An 18397-nucleotide genomic window follows, 5' to 3' on the forward strand; every position below is an offset into this window, starting at 1 on the left:
AAATGGTAATAATTCAATTATTTGTGGAAATAGCCCCAATATATCATTAACCCTTAAACAATTCCAAGGATTTTCAAAATGAGACTACTGTTGGTTATTTAGAGGTATCTGAAGGGATAACTGATGTTACTCACCTTCACCCTAAAGGCAGGTATTCAATTAGAAAAGGTGGTAAGAAATTTGTCTCTGACTTTAGCTGAAATAATGAATGACACTATCTCAGCCTCTGATGACATTCATGTCAACATCAACTCACTATTCAAACACTAGTATGGATGATATAATTGACCTAAACGTCACCCTTCAGGGCCAAGACAAAGTCTGTGAAGTCCCTCATACATTCTGTGGTGTCTGGATTGTCATCATCCTAGATCAAAAAGATAGTAACCACTCGGTTGAATATACTACTTACCAAGTTCTTCTACCATGGTCATGTAGACAAAAGTGGGAGCTTTATTGGATCCTGCAAATTTTTGAAAACGTCTGTGACTCCCTTCCACATGAATCTTATGGAAGAAAGATCCCGGTGCCAATGGAAAGATCGCAGGCTGAGCAGAAGGGTCAATAGAGGGACTTAAAGAGAAAGCTGCCTGGCTTTCTAAGGTGGACCCTCATGGTTTATGTGATTTAATCAGCTAGTTGAATCTGGGACCCTGGGTGTATGTTTGAAGCTAACAATGAAGGTTCATCTCATCTTGCTGTCTGGTGTCCTAACAGTAGTAGCTTTATTTAAATGCTATATGCAGTAAAGTGACCAGATTGAAACCCAGCCTTGGTCAATCAGATTAAACAGAGTGGTGGATACAGTGCTATACTAATGGGAAAACTGATCAGGAGCCAAGATGGTATAGAAATGAGGTTTGGAGGGGCACCTGGGTGGCTGTCGATGAAGCATCTAACTTTGGCTCAGGACATGATTTCACAGTTAGTGAGTTTGAGCCCAGTGTAGGGCTCTGTGCTGACAGCTCAGAGCTTGGAGCCTGCTTCAGATTCTGTGTCTCCATCTCTCTCTGCCCCTCCCCCACTCATGCTTGCTCTCTGTCTCTCTCTCTCTCAGAAAGAAATAAACATTATAAAAAATTTAAAGGAAAAGAAATGAGGTTTGGATATTTTGGGGAGACAATTCCCCATGGTTCTTTTGGATTTCTTTACATCTTATGAGCAAGGCAGTGGTTTCTCTTTATTCAAGATTATCTCTTTAAGGATCTTGGTATAGAAAGCAGCCTTGGAAGTTAAAGATACTATATTTTTCCAGAGCAGATGTCAGGAAATAGTGTCTCCCTCTGGATCAATGAACACCCATACTACCTGTATAGAATAATAACAATAATAACTCTCTTTAGAGCAAAGAATAGGCATGCTAACTCATTCTAAAATAGCCAAGTAGCCAAAGCTTAGACTTGCTTTGCTGTAATGCAAGCCATTGAGTGTGCAAGAGACATTTGTTCCTGTTCACATAGCCCTGAGAAAAGTAGGGGAACTGGTATAAATTCTGACACCCTGGCTAATGCTCCTGCTGTGAGTGCTGAGCAGTCCTTTGTCTCTGACCAGGAGCTTCATGTCTTCTAAACTGGCCAAGAAACAGTGGCAGGCTTCTTTGATTTTTTTTTCAAGCAGGGCAACATCTCATCTCTTAATACTAACTGTACATTTGTTATTCCATAGCAATAGCATCCTTCTTAAGGTACCACATTGAAAAAAAAAAAAAGTTAATCATTAGCAGAAAGTAAAAATGGCTCATTCATTTTATTTTTAAATGATACCTTGTAATATATTTTCATACTTAAATGAGAGTAAAAGGAAATAGTTATTAAAACATTCTCAATAAATGTAATCTTTTGTCACTTGTCCTTCCTGCTGAAAATTATTTGAAACACATTTTCTTTCCTCTATTTCATTCTATCTTTAATGCTGAGGGGGTAAACTGCTAACTCCTCCTATTTTAGGTCAATGGTAAAGAATGTCAATAAAATGTGTTTACAAGCAACATTTAAGGCTTAATAATGTTAATCTGTTTGGACACAGTAATCATTTCAAACCTGACAAATGTGATGGCATCTGATAAGGTACCTTTAATACCTCAACAGTTTATATAACTTTGGCCTTTTCAATGTGAAAACACCTTGTGACCAAATTTTTTTTAAAAAAGTAAGATCTTTAATTAACCTAAGACTTTTAAAATTAGAAAAGAATACATCATCTTTGTGAAAATCCAAAAAGTACAAAAATACACCATTTCAAAACTTAAAGATTCCAATTAGTTTAAGACTCCCAAAAAGCAGCCACTGTTAATGGTTTGATATGCGAAGACTAACTTAAATGAATATTTAATTACTGTGATCGTCTATGTGTTGTTTTACTTTACTTATCTTGGACCTATTAGCAGATATGTCAATCTTCACAGCTGCACAGTTGTATAGTATTCCATTACTTTGTATATGGAAATTCCTTATCTACTCCTTATTCATGGTGTGTAAGGTTGTTTCTGCTTTGTTAGCCAGAAAAAAAAAAACAATGCTGCAGTGAATATTCTTATGTTTATATCCTGGTGTACTTCTAGTGGTATTTCTGTTGGATAACCAACCATGGAGAAAGAGCCAGACCAAATGACAGGGTTGTATGAATGCTACTACTAGGTTAATAAGCGCCTCATCAATAAATGCACAGTCATACCAGCTTACAATTCTGCTCTCACCTTTGTTGCCAAGGATTTGAGTTTTCCCAGTAGTGACTGTTTATTGGAATATACAACTTCTTCCTCATTATCTTCTCCTTCCATGATAGCACAACTGTCTGCAGCTGGGAGTTCACACTCCTTTGAGTTAGTTGTCATCACTAACTTGGAATATTTGTACTCCAGTCTAAGTAGTGATAAATAAAGTGGCTGATTAATATAAATTAATACTCATTTTAGGTGGTCATAAACCAGCTCATTAAATGCTCTTGTAGTATAGTTGCTCTATTGCTAACAAATTTCCCTCCCCTATAGCTAAAGCACTATGTGTTCTCATTTACCTACCATCCATGCAGAAATCTTTTCCAGGATTTCAGAGAATAATGAGAATAATGGCAGTACAGTTAAAGTTATCAATTAACTCACATTGATTAAACTGTCCAATTATGAAGAACTTTTGAAAAACAGAAAGAAACCTTGACATCTGAATGCATTTTCTTAATGTATAAATATTTGGAAGCTAACTCACTATATAATTTTCCAAAGTTTAGTTCATACACATGAAAATACCATAGGCAAGTGATTTGGTCTTTATTGTTTCTCTATACAACTCATTCCTTTCTATTTACTACCTTATAACAGATCAATATACATTCAGAATATAGACTCAATATTCAACTCTAGATTCTTGGAGTATTGGAGTAAACAGAGGTCATATCTGCCTATAAACTTGGTCTATTTCTTTGCAAGTATCTTTCCACAAGAAACTGAAAAAGAAAACAGTGGAGCAAGAAGACACAATGTTGTCATGAAAAGAAAAGTAGGGGCAGAGAGAGACAACTTGACTTCTGATCTCAGCTCTGCTCCCATCTACCTGAGCAAACCAGAGCCTCCATTGCTCAGGCCTAATTCAATAACCTCTAACATTCTATAATCTATTACCAGAATAATAATCATTTCCATTTCTTTTCTTAAAGGTCTTTCCTGTAACTCCTTCACTAGGAGAAAGTTCTTGTCTCTCTGAGAGAAACTACTGGATGTAACCATAATTAGGTCTACATTTTTCAAAAGAAATCCTTTAGTTCTTACATGGTCACTCCAATGAGGTTACTTACTTCCGATTCTTTTTCCAGAAGTAGCAAGTTAGAGCCACCAGCAAAACCGCAGTGAAAGCTCCCACACCTGCTCCCACTTTCAGCCAAAAGTCAACGGTTTCGCAGGTTGACAACTTTTTCTCAGGCAAAGAAATTCCTTTAATGCACCATTTAGGTTCATTCCATACATACAAGGTTTCCTTTAAAAGCACACATAGACAGATGACATGTGAAATGAGATTCAGAAGAAGGGTTCTGCTCTTTATTCATAGTAAGCATAGAGGATCATTCAGCACTCAGCTAGTAGAAGCTTCCGAAAGAGAAGAAAGACAGGGAATGAATAAGAAAATAATGAACAAAAATACAACAAAACCAAATAAACACATGGGTCACCAGATCAGAAGGCTGGGTACATGTTGAGGAGGTTGAATAAAAATGACTCTATGTGGACACAGTATCTGTGCTTTTTTCCTCAAACTTCTTATGATCCCTGACTTCTGAGTCATCTTTTTAAATGACAACTTAGGTTGTCTAATACAGGTAACTGGAACGGGTTTCATCCACCTATGATGTTAGTCCAGTTCCTCCAACAAGCGTCTCCCCTGAGAAAAAGAGCAAATTCAGGACCCAGGACATGTAGGCGCACCAGGACTGGCAGGCTTTGGTGACTGGTGTTGGGGGAGTCACACAGACTACACCCTTCTTTCCCATGCATTATTCTGGGTCACCTCCCATAGTAGGTCCTTATTCTTATCCTCCCAAAGTAGATGACTCAATGTTGTTAGGGCAATGTTTTTCAAACTGCAACTTGCAACTGACTAGTGAATAACAAAATCAATATACTGAATAGCAATCAGGAATTTCTTTATGAATAGATCAAATAACACTAACCAGAGCCAAAATTAGAATACAGTGCATGCTTCCTTTTATACTTCAACGAATACAATGACCAGCAGCAACTTGCATGATGATTATATTCAGTGACATTAAATGACATAGAACACTCAATTTTTTGACCATTGTGTCTGACTAAATATTCTGGTATTTGATGGTCACTTGAACAACACCCTAACAGAAGGATAACACCATGATGTGTAATTTTATTATACATGCACAGAGGTTTCTGCAATTAGACACAAAGAACAGGAGAACCATATTTACTTTAAGGAAAAGTTTCAACCAAGTTCTAGATAAAAATTCTCAGCATGTTTTTTAGAAAGGACATTAGTAATCGAATTTTTTTTTTTTACTGCATGACAACTGTAACATTTTCATTAAATTTAATGTAAATAAACTACATTTCAAAGGGGTCACATTATTTTTATAAGAATGATGAGGTGAGAAATGAGGGGCATGTTCCATCAAATTCAAATGCTGCATCTCTAAGTGTAAATAATGACAATAAAAAGAAAGCTGTTAACTCTGGTCAGCCAATGATGACTTCATTGGAAATACATTCTGACAAAAATTTTTGCCAGTGAAAATGCTAAAGCTCTAATGTCTAATGATAGTCTTATAGCCGAAATGTTAAAATTTCAAATTAAGAAGATCTTTGTAAACCCAGAATACCTAACTTTTCAATAAACTCCTCAAATTGTTAAAGAAAAAAAAAAAAAAGATCAAGCTACTGGCACAATTCCTCAGTCATCTGTAACTATTAATTAGAATGCCTTATCCCTTCATTCGGTCACGTCATTGGCAGAGGAGAAAATGGCTGACACTGCAGCTGAAAAATTTATTCTTCCAGCATGCTGGGATATTTTGTGAACAGAGTGAGATAAATTTGATGATAAACTTAAAAATATCCCTCTTAGTGATAACACAGTATCTCTTCAAATCTTTACTACTGCATGACATTTGGAAGTAATGCTTACTAGATACTGAGAAGCTGGTATAGATTTCTCAGATCCAATCTGATAAGAGCATTTCTTCCCCGAGTTGTGCCACTCTCAGAGTTTACAACAGCTCTAAGTGGGTACTTGCTGCAGTGTGTAAATGTAAGTTCACACACATCTGGATTCAATATATTTACAGAATTGGGAACATATGCTCTCCGTCAATACAGAGTGAAAAACTGCAAAGGATGGAGCGGGAAATGGGACAGAAACACAGTCCAATTATTAAAAACTGAAATGATACCCAGAGCACTAGTTTGCAATCACTGTTTTTTTCTATCATAAGGCTGTTGCCACCCAAAGAAATCCACCCTTGCTCATGAACATGCCGTAGTACCTGCCCCCTTACCTGCAGCTTCACTTTCTGGGGGTTCACTTGGGAAGCAGATGACCCTCCTGATAGATCATCAGAAGGTCAATACTAGCCGAACAGTACATCATGATGCCTACGTCATCCACCTCACTTCATCTCATCACCCAGGCATTTTATCATCTCACCTCATCACAAGGAGGGGGAGCTTAGTGCGGTAAGATATTGTGAGAGAGAGACCACATTCACTTAACGTTTATTACCGCAGATTGTTACCTCTAACTGTGCCTAATTTATAAATTAAACTTAATCATAGGTATGTATGTACGTATGTATAAGGAAAAGCAAGGTATATATACAGTGTTCGGTACCATCCACGGTTTCAGGCATTCACAGGGCGGTTGGGTACATATCCCTCATGGGGGAAGGCGGGACTACCATAACGGAAAACAGGGAAAGCTGTCATTAGTATTATATAAAGCTCACTGAATGGCAGACTTTTTAAAATATTTTATTCAGAGACTGGCAGTAAATACCCACTTCCTGTGTCATATCCATTTGTTTTACTGTCTCAATGGAATACACTAAGGTGCATGAGCTTAAGTGTGGCATTTATATTTTTCTAACTGAAGCCCGATCTCCTATGGCAAATATTTTCAAACTTGACATCTAACAGAAAGGTGTATTTAACCAATTTTGCAATTTCTCAAGTTACATTTGAAATTTGGGGAGGGAAATTATATATTTCAATATGATTAACACATGAAAGTGTTCCAAAAGTTTATTTTTAGGACAAAAACAAATATCTAAAAACAACTTGCAACTATGTGTTCGTAACATTCTTATAGCATGCTGAACAGTTTTTTTTTTTTTTTTTTTAATGAGGAAAGTTTGAATGAAATTAGAGAAACTGTTGTAATCTCGTGGTCTTAAACTTCTAATCATTACTTTCTGGAAGAGAAATGTTGAATATTAAAGAATATTTAGAAAAGAGGTCATCCGACTTTTCAAAGCCCTGGAGTTGAACTTGGTGGCAAAAGAAGGGAATGCATTTGTTTTTTATTTATTCTTTAAAAAATAAGTGTATCGGGGCTCCTGGTGGCTCAGTCAGTTGAGTGTCCGACTTTGGCTCAGGTCATGATCTCACAGTCTGTGAGTTCGAGCCCCGCGTCGGGGCTGTCTGTGCTGACAGCTCAGAGCCTGGAGCCTGCTTCAGATTCTGTGTCTCCCTCTCTCTCTGCCCCTTCCCTGCTCATGCTCTGTGTCTCTCTGACACAAAAATAAATAAAAATGTTAAAAAATTTTTTTTATATAAATGTATCAATTTTTGAGAAATGGTAAAAAAGAATTTCCACTGTGAGACATAAAAAGTGTATTATCATTGGGGCGCCTGGGTGGCGCAGTCGGTTAAGCGTCCGACTTCAGCCAGGTCACGATCTCGCGGTCCGTGAGTTCGAGCCCCGCGTCGGGCTCTGGGCTGACGGCTCAGAGCCTGGAGCCTGTTTCCGATTCTGTGTCTCCCTCTCTCTCTGCCCCTCCCCCGTTCATGATCTGTCTCTCTCTGTCCCAAAAATAAATAAACGTTCAAAAAAAAATTTAAAAAAAAATAAAATAAAAATAAAAAGTGTATTATCATTATTATGAGGACTATAAAGAAAGCATTTTTTTTTGTAAGCTAAGAATTTTCATCCTTGACCCACTTAAAAATGTTAAAAAGAAACTGGCTGAACAGTGTACTAGATGCATGAGCAGCATGGTCTCTGTGTGCTCCAAACTGGAATGAGCTATCCAGAGGCAAGCACACTTGATGAATTAAATAAAACATTCCTAATTTTTGTTTTAGTGTTGCCCATTTGGGAACTTTTCCTGTTCTGTATTAAATTATTTGATGAAAACACATTTTATATTAACTTTACGCTTAGACTTTATCATAAAATATGAAAATAGGTACTGCCCCATGAAATTTAATTTCATTTTTAGGCATATTGCTAAGTATCTTTTTTTTTTTTTTTCAACGTTTATTTTATTTTTGGGACAGAGAGAGACAGAGCATGAACGGGGGAGGGGCAGAGAGAGAGGGAGACACAGAATCGGAAACAGGCTCCAGGCTCCAGGCTCTGAGCCATCAGCCCAGAGCCTGACGCGGGGCTCGAACTCACGGACCGCGAGATCGTGACCTGGCTGAAGTCGGACGCTTAACCGACTGCGCCACCCAGGCGCCCCACATATTGCTAAGTATCTTGAGTTGGTGTTTGTGTACTACATTTGCTGTACAATGTATTTCTTACTACAGGTTCACTTCCTAAATTAAAGTTAGAAAAATCCCTAGAGGGAACACTAGTGCTACTAATACTCTGAATGCAGGAGATTAGGTACAGCATTCTGATTTCTTCCTGCACTCCTGCCCCCCGACCAGCCAGTGACAAGCTCCTCTACATGTTCCTGGACCACACAGCGCTCGCTCCTTGATCCCCTTATGCAGTGAGCACTCCAGCATGCTCCGCACTCCAGGTGACCTGAACAACAGCCCTAGCCCATCTGCGTTCCAGATTTTCAGAAATCCTATCAGAATCTGATTCTCTGATGCCAATTCCCCAATAAGGTTACCACCCCCAGTAGTGATTTAATATCATTTGTGCATTTTTATTGTTAGTTCAATAGACTTCAGACAGGTTGAAGGGGTAAGTCATCTTGAAGGAAGAAAAGCTTGTGTTTTTCATATGGCACTGCTCAAAGCTAGTGCAGTGAAATAAGCATGCTCAAACACTACTAGCAGAAGCGCAAAATGATACAACCAGATCACGTTAGTAATATGTATCAAGAACCTTAAAAATGTCCATTGCCTTAGATCCAATTAATCTCTTCTTTATGATAAATTCTAAGGAAAGAATCAAATTTCCAACTAGGGTGTTCCTTACAGAGTTATTTACAAAAATACTGTTTTCAATTTTTCTCAAATGTCCATCGGGTGTTTTATTAAATCCCAAATTATCTCTATAATAGAATATTTGTCAATCACTAAAAATCATGTTTTCAAAAAATTTAATGACAAGAGAAATGTATTAAATGGAAAAAGGAAATAAAAAATATAGAGTGGAGAATCCCAACTTTATTTTAAAAAACACATAAGCAAAGATATGATTGCACAGAAAATACAGAGTAGGATCTTGATTTTATTATATGTGTACATGCTTTATTTACTCTTTAGATATGCTTCTTGTAGTGAATCACTTATATCACCCATGTCTTAATTATACCTATAACTGCATTATATAAATCACATCTTCGTTTAATGATATCTTTATAAACCAGATAAACACCATAGCCTACAACTCCTTTGCACGATTTATTTTTCCCAGTGCCACTGCATACCTTCAGCTACCCCAGCATGTGGGAGTTTACATACTAAATTTGATTTTAAATGCATATTAATGCAACATTAACTATAAACTTTAGCCATGGTTTTGAACCTGAGTTTCTAGGATCTGAGTGATGCCAGACTTGTCTATTTTTCTCCAGTCACATAGCTCTGTGTAGGTAGATTTGACACTTACCTGAAATCCTCTCTTACAGGCTCCCTCAATCTCATGGAAGTCATGTTCTGTGCACAGAGGGCAAGCTTCGGCACTCTCCCACAGAAAATAGAATGTACACCCATCACAGGTGCCTGCTGGGCACTTGCTGAAAGAAAAAATGAAATGACAGCTCTTATATTCAGCCAAGTCCAATAAACATTTGAGTGCCTACTGCATACTGGAAAGCAATGTGTGGCTGCAAAACCACAACTCCACACCTATTAGGATAGCTACAATCAAAAAGACAGGTAATAACGAGTTGCAAAAATGTTAAGAAATTAGAACCTATATACACCGCTAATGGGACTGTAAAGAGAGACAAGTGCTTTGTAATAAGGTGGCAGTTCTTCAGACCATTACAAACAGTTACCACATGATCCAGTAATTACGCTTCTAGATAAAAATCCAAGAGAAATAAAAACGTTTATCCACACAAAAACCTGTACATGAATGTTCATAACTGCATTATTTTTAACAGCCCAAAGGTGGAAACAACTCAAATGTCCTTCAGCAGATGAAGAGATAAACAAATGTGATATTACCATTCTATGGGAAATTACTTGGCCATAAAAAGGAATGCAGAAGTAATACATGCCCCAACTTGGATGAACCTCAAAAATATACTAAGTAAAAGAAGCCTATCAAAAATTCTATGTATTTTGGGCACTTGAGTGGCTCAGTAGGTTAAGCGTCCAACTCTTAATTGCGGCTCAGGTCATGATCTCACTGTTCATTAGTTCAAGCCCTTCCTTGAGCCCCACATCAGGTTCTGTGCTGACCATGCAGAGCCTGCTTGAGAGTCTCTCTTTTCCTCTCTCTGTCCCTCTCCTGCTTGCTCTGTCTCAAAATAAATAAGCTTTAAAAAATGCTACTATATTAAATGATGTTATTTTTATAAAAGTCCAAAATAAGAAAATCCACAGCAACAGTAAGTTGGTGGTAAGCTTGGAGTATGGAAGGGAGCTAAGGTAAAGAGATGCAATAGCCCAAGGGTATAGGTCTTTTTAAGGTGATGAAAAAGCTCTAAAAATGACGATAGTGACGGCTACATATATCTGTGAATATACTAATAACCACTGGCTTGCCTGTTTTAAATGGGCAAACTGTATGGCACGGGAATTTTGTCTCTCTAAAGCTACTTTTTTTTTTAATTTAAAGGAGAGACAGATATAAGGACAAAAAAGTTCTGGGAGAACTTCTTGGTGGAAGGCATGCCTAAGACAAGTCTAGAATATCCAATAGGAGGTAGCCAGAAGAGAAAGAAAGAAAGTAAAGGAATGCCTGCCGGAGGGATGAAACGGTAGACGGATTGGAAGGGAATTCCAAGCTGGTCATGATCACAATGGCTTCAAGAGCAGGGCAGTGCGTGGGCACAAGGCATACAGGCAAGAACTAGGTGGTGGATGGAGGTGCCATTTCTGTTTGAAGTAATGTGTTTAGGCAAAGGTTTCAGGGAAAAGAATGATGAACTAGACCTTGGTCTCGACAGTGTGGTGGGGTGGGTGGGGGCGGGGGGGGGTACATAAAAACAAAACAACCTGAAGTGAAAAGACAAACAAAACAACTACCAGATCAACACACAGCTGAAGGATGGAAATGACTGTGCACTCCTGGTTTGCCTCAGCCAGACGATGACTTCTTTCAAGAGGCAGTTACTGTCACCACCCGGTGATGATGCAGGGGCCTTAGACACAGGTGCAGGATCGCACTGAACCAACCACCAGGCAGGGCTGGAATGGAGACTTTTTGAAACTGCTTGCTGGTGGGTGGGCCTATTATATCAGCTTGCCTCCTTCCTTTTAGGGACAGATAAACACAGCATGGATAAAAATTAAACTGCTTTTACTGTGTAGAGAATCCTTATTGACTGAAGCAGGAAGTTATGTGGAAAGGTTCTGGTGGGAATGGCTGTTTTGTTCATGAATTAATTAAAATGGGGAGAACACTATTCCCTTCATTTGTCTACTATACTTCCCTTAAATTAAGTGTGCAAATTCAGGGCAGTGCCCTGAAAACCTCCTTTAGACCTTTGTTGCTGCTGAGTACAGGTGTCCTGAAACACCTAGGGCAAAAGATAGGCACACAATCATAGGGAGAACCCCAAAACACCCCTTCTTAAGTTTTAACTTCAGATGCCTTTCTGATGATAGGCAGTTCAAAACTGTAATTTTCGGTCTACCAGCGAAGTAAAATTCCATACCCTCAGTATATATTCTCAGGGTACTCTACAATACGAACCCTGACACAGAAGTCTACAATGCCTAAAAATGGACTACGTTTTTAGAGGCCTATCCTTCCAAATGCTTGCATGCTGTAGACCAAGTCAACATGGTGAGGTATAAATAAAAGCATGATTCTGTGTAACGTGCTTCAGAAAGACAGGCCTGGTACTATGAGAGCTAAGAACAGTGATGAAGGGGGACTCTTTGGAAAAATGGCTTAACTCTTACCTGCCTTGATTTGTTTGTAAAAGGGAGTAAAGTATATTCAGACCAAGAAACAAAAAGAGATTAAAAAAAAAATGGTAAGTACAAGAGATGAAAATCATGCCACCTAAAAAAATGATCCCTACTTCCCATCAGTAAAACCAACACAACATTGCACTTCTGAAAAAAGTTGGGTAACCTATTAGAAATGTTTTTCAAGAACACAATTATTATTTGCATAACAACGAGCTGAAACTTTAAAGGTAATTAACTTTTTTGATCATTTAGCAAAAATTACCAAAATACTTTCCTGCTCAATTCTCTCCTTCCCAAATTATTTTGTTTTATCTTTCCCACACAGAGACATTTTCAAGGGTGGTGAGGGCTGTTTATCTTGGGAAAATAAAAGAATGAGTTTGGTAAAATTCGAGAAAAAAAACTGAACAGATAAAAAAGAAAAGGGGAAAATTAATCAAAGTTGCAAAGAGCTCTGCAGAGAAAACCTGGGTTACAGGTGTGGCTGGAATTGCAAGTGATTTTGTGTTTTTCCGCAAGTGATTCGGCCCCTCCCCCATGCTGTTTCAGATCTGTAATTTATCAGAAATGAGATGTCTGTTCCACTGCCTTCACTGGGTTGTTATAAAGGACAAAATGAGAGAACAATTTGGGAAAGTTTAAAGTACTGCAAAATATAAAAGACTATTAACAATTCACATCACTCTCTATAGAACTGGGAGAAGTACAGAATTGGGGGAAAAAATCAAGACATTGATATAACTTATAAAGCTGCCATTAGGTGTCAAAATACTGCAATGATTCAGTGCCTTTCCCCGGTAGACTCCACTTTTTAAAATATACTCTTAGGTTAAAAGCAGTTTAGTTTAGAATCAATTCTTCAATTCTTTGAACCCAACGAATCATTTACAACGTGGAACATCCAAATTTGATTCTTTGTTATAAACGTTAAGTTCCACAGTTGAATCAGCCCTTCCCTGTGAAATGACAAGGATGTAGGAAGCAGTACTAATTTCAATAGTGCTTATATATAAAAGGAAAATAGGGGAAAAAAAGATGCAAGAGTATATATATATATTTTTTTCTTCTACTAAGAACAAAAAAGCAAGTAGTAAGATAGACAAACACTTTAATGCCAAATATGTGAAACCTTTTTCCCTTTGATGACCTGTGCCACCACCATCTCTACCCCCCTACCCCCTGGCCTTGTAAAGGTGTCACTAATTGTGCTTCTTTTACAATTTTTGATCCACAAGATCACCATAGAGACCAGAGAGTCGATGTCTAAAGAGCCAGTACATAATCCTGGAGAGCTGGGGTATGCAAGGCTAGAATTCCACAAGATGACCCCAGGGCTGTGAACTCTAGGTAGAGAAACCACCATCAACACAAAGGATAACCAGGTGCATCCTAATTTGGTTTTACTGTTAAACGAGGAAGACTTTCCAGTTTCCTTATTTTGCTCTGGAACTGCCTTACCACTGCGGATAGCACTGGCCATGTGTAAGAATTCAGATGAGTCTTTTTTTTTTTAAGTAAGTGATGTCTTGGATTCTAAATTGGATACATTTTCTGGGGGTAAAGTGGACTGAGCTCTGAGTTATTAGCGTCCCCTAAATGAATCATCTTACCTAAAGCAGGGTCTACTTGGTTCATCTACTAATTCATGGACAGTAATCTTAATTTCTTATGAACTATTACAACCCAATACTCAAACTATTGCTAATTGTTTAGACAGTTGATAAAGCAGTGTAAACTTGTTTTTGCCTGAACTTTATGCAAACTCCAAAGTTAAAATAAATTCACATACGGTGTAAGTATGTTTCTATCCCTTCTACAGTGGGTTTCAGGAGACCGGGGGGAAAGGCCATAGTCTTATATGCCCAGAACTTTTCTCATTTGGTGTCAGAGCACTAATGTTACTCAGACACTTTCATGTGAGGCTTTTCTGGGTTTCTCGGGGTTCCCCTATCTCGGAGTTCACAGACGGGCATCGTCTGGCATAGGAGATGCTGACTAGCTGCCAGTAACTCCCTTCGGCTTTGGCTTCTGAGAAAGCTCAACCTTTCTCTGCTAAGAATGCCAATGGGCAGAAAGCCTTCTTGTGTGGGGTCCATAAAATGGCTTTGGATCTTGCTCCAATTTTGTTTGCCCTGAGGCTGAAGAGTATAAATCACTTATGACTGAGTTTGTACATAAGATTTTTTGACCTATACCTCTTAGATCCAGGGATATAAAATTCTACCAGTCTCCTGCAAAAACCGCCCTTTTTACAGATTCCCCCCGAGGTTAATTACCAAAAGCCAGAATCTGATCAAGATCTGTACAAACTACATTAGCTGACACTCCCCAGTCCCTTTTACCTCCAGGCTCTGCAAAATCTGTCAAACTTTTGTCATCCTTATTTCAAAATGGATCCTTAAACTTTATGACTGTTTCATGACATTTTTATGTCATGTCTTAAGATTACTCATTAGTGCTGAAGCATATAATTTTAACAATTCTGTATCAGAATTTTTCCATTTCTTAATCATAATGGGTTTTTACTTGTTGCTCATAGTGCTTTTATATGCCTCCTCATTTTCATTGTTCTAAGAACATATTTGGCTTTAAAATTTTAAATTCTATTGCCTTTTAAATTTAACTTGTGCAGATTTAGATATCTATTATCTGTCCATAAATAGTTCAGAGGAAAAAGAAAACAAGGAACTCCATTAATCAATCATTATCCTCTGGCTCTTACCAACTCAAAATGGATAGACATCCTGGCTTCAACAGAACTCCCCCAAAACCAAAGAAGATACTACATTAGTGTCCTATAGGTCCAAAGACTTTGACAGAGAAACTCTCAATCAGAGCCTGTGGAATAAAGCCTTGGTACATTCAACCTCTGAACGCCTTCAGGACAGATCTCTGAAGCATCCCTTTTGTGAGACATAATAATCTCAGAGGCTATGCTTTCTTTCTTTCTTTTTTTTTTTTTTTTTTTTTTTTTTTAATGAGCAACAGCCCCTCTCCACTTGGCCCTGAGACGCCCACTAGCTTGACTCCATCTCTGAGACTGAGGCTACACTTAAAACTGAAGATGAACTTGGATTTTGAAGGAGGTTTTGGCAAAATAGTTTTAGACTGATTTATGAACCACCCAAGCAGTTAAATATAGTTCTAAGTTGAGGGAAAGAGAAAGAGAGAGCACGATGTTTTCCTCTAACTCATACCATTACTAAAGATGACCTTGTTGGAGGGAGGATGACTTATTTTCAACAAGGCACCAATAACTTGCAGATCAAATGAGTTATCCCCCAGATAAATGTGATATTTGTCTCTCTGCCTAGTGTGCTTCTTTGCAAATCTCTACCTGTGAAGAACTGGAGGGAAAAAACAGCAAGATGAAAACATCATGGTAAGAACAGAACGAGACACAGTCAGGACAACATTCCATCCTGAATGGGCCAACACAGTTATACAGCCTGGGTCCTCAGTGTTTCCTACTGTGTGAAACGAATGGGTCTGACTGAGGGATCTCTAAGGTGTTATGACATCTCCATTATCAGAGTAAAAATGATTCCTTTTGCCCATTTTCTAATAATGCGTTTTCAAAACCTTTCCATTAATAGAAATTTCTCACATATTTGAAAGAACTCTTCAGACACAATGCTGGGTCCAAAGTTTTCCTAATGAAAGAAGAACTTCCAAGTTTTCCAACCACCTCCGATCATGACTGGAGGCTGGCAAAGTTTCTTAGGCAGAGGCTGGAGGGGGATCTATTCAGGGATATCAGCAATCTACTTTGTTACAAATTCGTTTGCTGGCCAAGATACAAACTGCACCAGATAATCCCAAAGTCCAGCCTGGCTCTCAGATTGCATCTGCCACAGACATCATGCTGCTAAATTTTTATCTAAAATGTCTCACACCTTCCAGACACTTTGTAGAATTAGAAACCAACTGCATTTGCCAGACCAAACAGAAAGGTTGTAGTTTTCCAATTGCAGATTAGTAGGCAGCCCTGATAATTTGCTGTTCCCTCTAAACTTCAGATAAGATACATAGAGAATACACATTGCCCCTTTTCTGCTGCCCCATGACTCTGTTAAGACATTCCCGTTTTCCCAGGTCACCAAGATACAGAGCCCCAACCAACATCACTACTACTAAAGTCTCCTTTCCTGGTTTGCCAAGATTCTTGGCCAAGAGAGGAGAATTCCCGGGGGTGGCATCCCTTCCAAATTGCCAAAGTCTGCTTTCTGAGATTTTTTTTTTGGTTACAGCATATGAGATTTTTCGAGGCAAGTGCCTGGTTAGCACCTTCCTCTCTTATGGAGATCTTAAACCTCCCCAAAGAAAACTGCAAAGTAAATCCGCTTCAAAAGTAGCGTAAGAAACTGGGCTCTGTTAACAATTCCTTACTGTTAGTAGGAAATCTTTATTCAGCCCCACAGCTAAAAAAAATTCTAATTATTTCAGGACAAGCTGCTGTTTCTCATGTTCTGATCCCAGAGCTCCCCCTTGTGCCCTAATGGGAAACTGATTCAAGAAAGAACTAAAACACACTTAGATTGTTAGGTTCAAGCAGTTCCCTAGAGCAATGGTCCTCAAACCTCGATGTGCATGACAATTATATACAAAGTCTTATCAAATATGGGTGAATGATTACCCTTTAGACTAAGGTATTTTAAATTAGCTTTTCAGAAAATTAAAATGCAGAACAAAGTTTGAGAATTTGTGTCAGTGGGTTAAGATTAGTAGTTCCTAAATTTTAATATGCTTAGGAATTGTCTTGCAGGTTTTCTTTTAGGATTTTGTTTTTAAGTAGTCTGTACACCCCGTGGGGAGCTCTAACTCAAAACTCCTAGATCAAGAGTCGCACGCTCCTCCATTTGAGCCAGCCAGACTCCCAGAACTGTTTTGTGTTTAAAAAATATATATTCCTATGCTCAACACTCAAGATATTCTTTATGTTTTTGGAAAGATCCAAAAATTGATTTTTAAAAGAAACCCCAAGGTATTCTGCCACGAGTGATCTTGAGAAACCCTGGCAAAGACAGTTATATTCCTGAAGTAGAATAAACTACTACAGGTTAAAGGAAAAACTACTTTTCCCCTCCCCACAAGGAAAAACTCAGTTTCTAAGTGCCATAATTTAACATCAGGAAACTTTTTTTTTTACACCTTAAAACATCAGAACCCACCTTGGGAGAGTTAGAGTGGATATATTTTCTCATGGACAGATCTAATCTTTGGTAATATTATCTGCTTGGATGAGAGACCTGGAGAGGCTTTGGAAGCCATCCAGGTAGACTCCTAGAGGCTAGACTCTGAGAGGTTCATTGCTAAGTCCAAGAAAGGACGTTATAAGTGCTACCATTAACAGAACAAGCATCTTAACTCAAAGCTATTTAGGGGGATATCAGGGAATAATTAAAGAAACTCTAAACACACCTTCTCATAAACAAAGGGTGGTTTGCTGCCTTGACTCTAGCTTGGATGCTGGCATAGGGATCCTCCACCAAATGATGCCCTTGAGCATCAGGCTCCCTCTGTCTCTTTCACTGATGTCTAGTAACTTTTATTATGTTCTCCTCTGATCATATACTTCTCTCACCTTGAAAAGGTGAAAAGAGACCAGGCTACATCCCCGCCCGGCTGTGCGGGTTCCTGGATGTGAGTGTTAAATTATGCCCATCAGGCCAACAATATAATATAAGCAAAAGAGCCTCCTTCACTCACAATCAGCTGCCTCTGCGCTGGGCCCTGGTCCAGGTCTTTTCCATCACTAGCCCTACCTAATGCATTTGAGTGGTACATGCATCTTTGTATGGGGAGAGGGGAGATGGTGGCGTAGGAGGACCCTGGGCTCACGTGTGTCCTGCTGATCACTTAGATTCCACCTACACCTGCCTAAATAACCCAGAAAACCACCAGAGGATTAGCAGAACGGAGTCTCCGGAGCCAAGCGCAGACGAGAGGCCCACGGAAGAGGGGCCCCTCCTGAAGTGGATCACCTAAGGAGAAGCAAGCTAAGCCTGCCCCTCCTGCCCCTGTGCACCTTGCCTACCCACCCCAGCTAATACTCCAGATCCCCAGCATCACAAGCCTGGCAGTGTGCAAGTAGCCCAGACGGGCCACGCCACCCCACAGTGAATCCTGCCCCTAGGAGAGGGGAAGAGAAGGCACACACCAGTCTGACTGTGGCCCCAGTGGTGGGCTGGGGGCAGACATCAGGTCGGACTGCGGCCCCGCCCACCAACTCCAGTTATACACCACAGCACAGGGGAAGTGCCCTGCAGGTCCTCACCACTCCAGGGACTATCCAAAATGACCAAGCGGAAGAATTCCCCTCAGAAGAATCTCCAGGAAATAACAACAGCTAATGAACTGATCAAAAAGGATTTAAATAATATAACA

At 39.0% G+C, this 18397-nt stretch overlaps 1 protein-coding gene across 2 annotated transcripts in view; it reads right to left on the reverse strand.

The window, feature by feature from the left end:
• ELAPOR2 (endosome-lysosome associated apoptosis and autophagy regulator family member 2) overlaps positions 1-18397 on the reverse strand; it is a 178487-nt gene that overhangs the window by 12144 nt on the left and 147946 nt on the right. For both annotated transcript variants that reach the window (XM_045494660.1, XM_045494661.1), the window contains 3 exons: positions 9528-9654; positions 3790-3968; positions 2696-2861 (listed from right to left, as the gene is read on the reverse strand). In XM_045494660.1, coding sequence (XP_045350616.1) covers positions 2696-2861; positions 3790-3968; positions 9528-9654 — 472 coding nt within the window. The remainder of the gene's footprint in view (positions 1-2695; positions 2862-3789; positions 3969-9527; positions 9655-18397) is intronic.

This window comes from Leopardus geoffroyi, chromosome A2, assembly GCF_018350155.1.
Source record: "Leopardus geoffroyi isolate Oge1 chromosome A2, O.geoffroyi_Oge1_pat1.0, whole genome shotgun sequence".
In the NCBI taxonomy this organism is placed as follows: Eukaryota; Metazoa; Chordata; class Mammalia; order Carnivora; family Felidae; genus Leopardus; species Leopardus geoffroyi.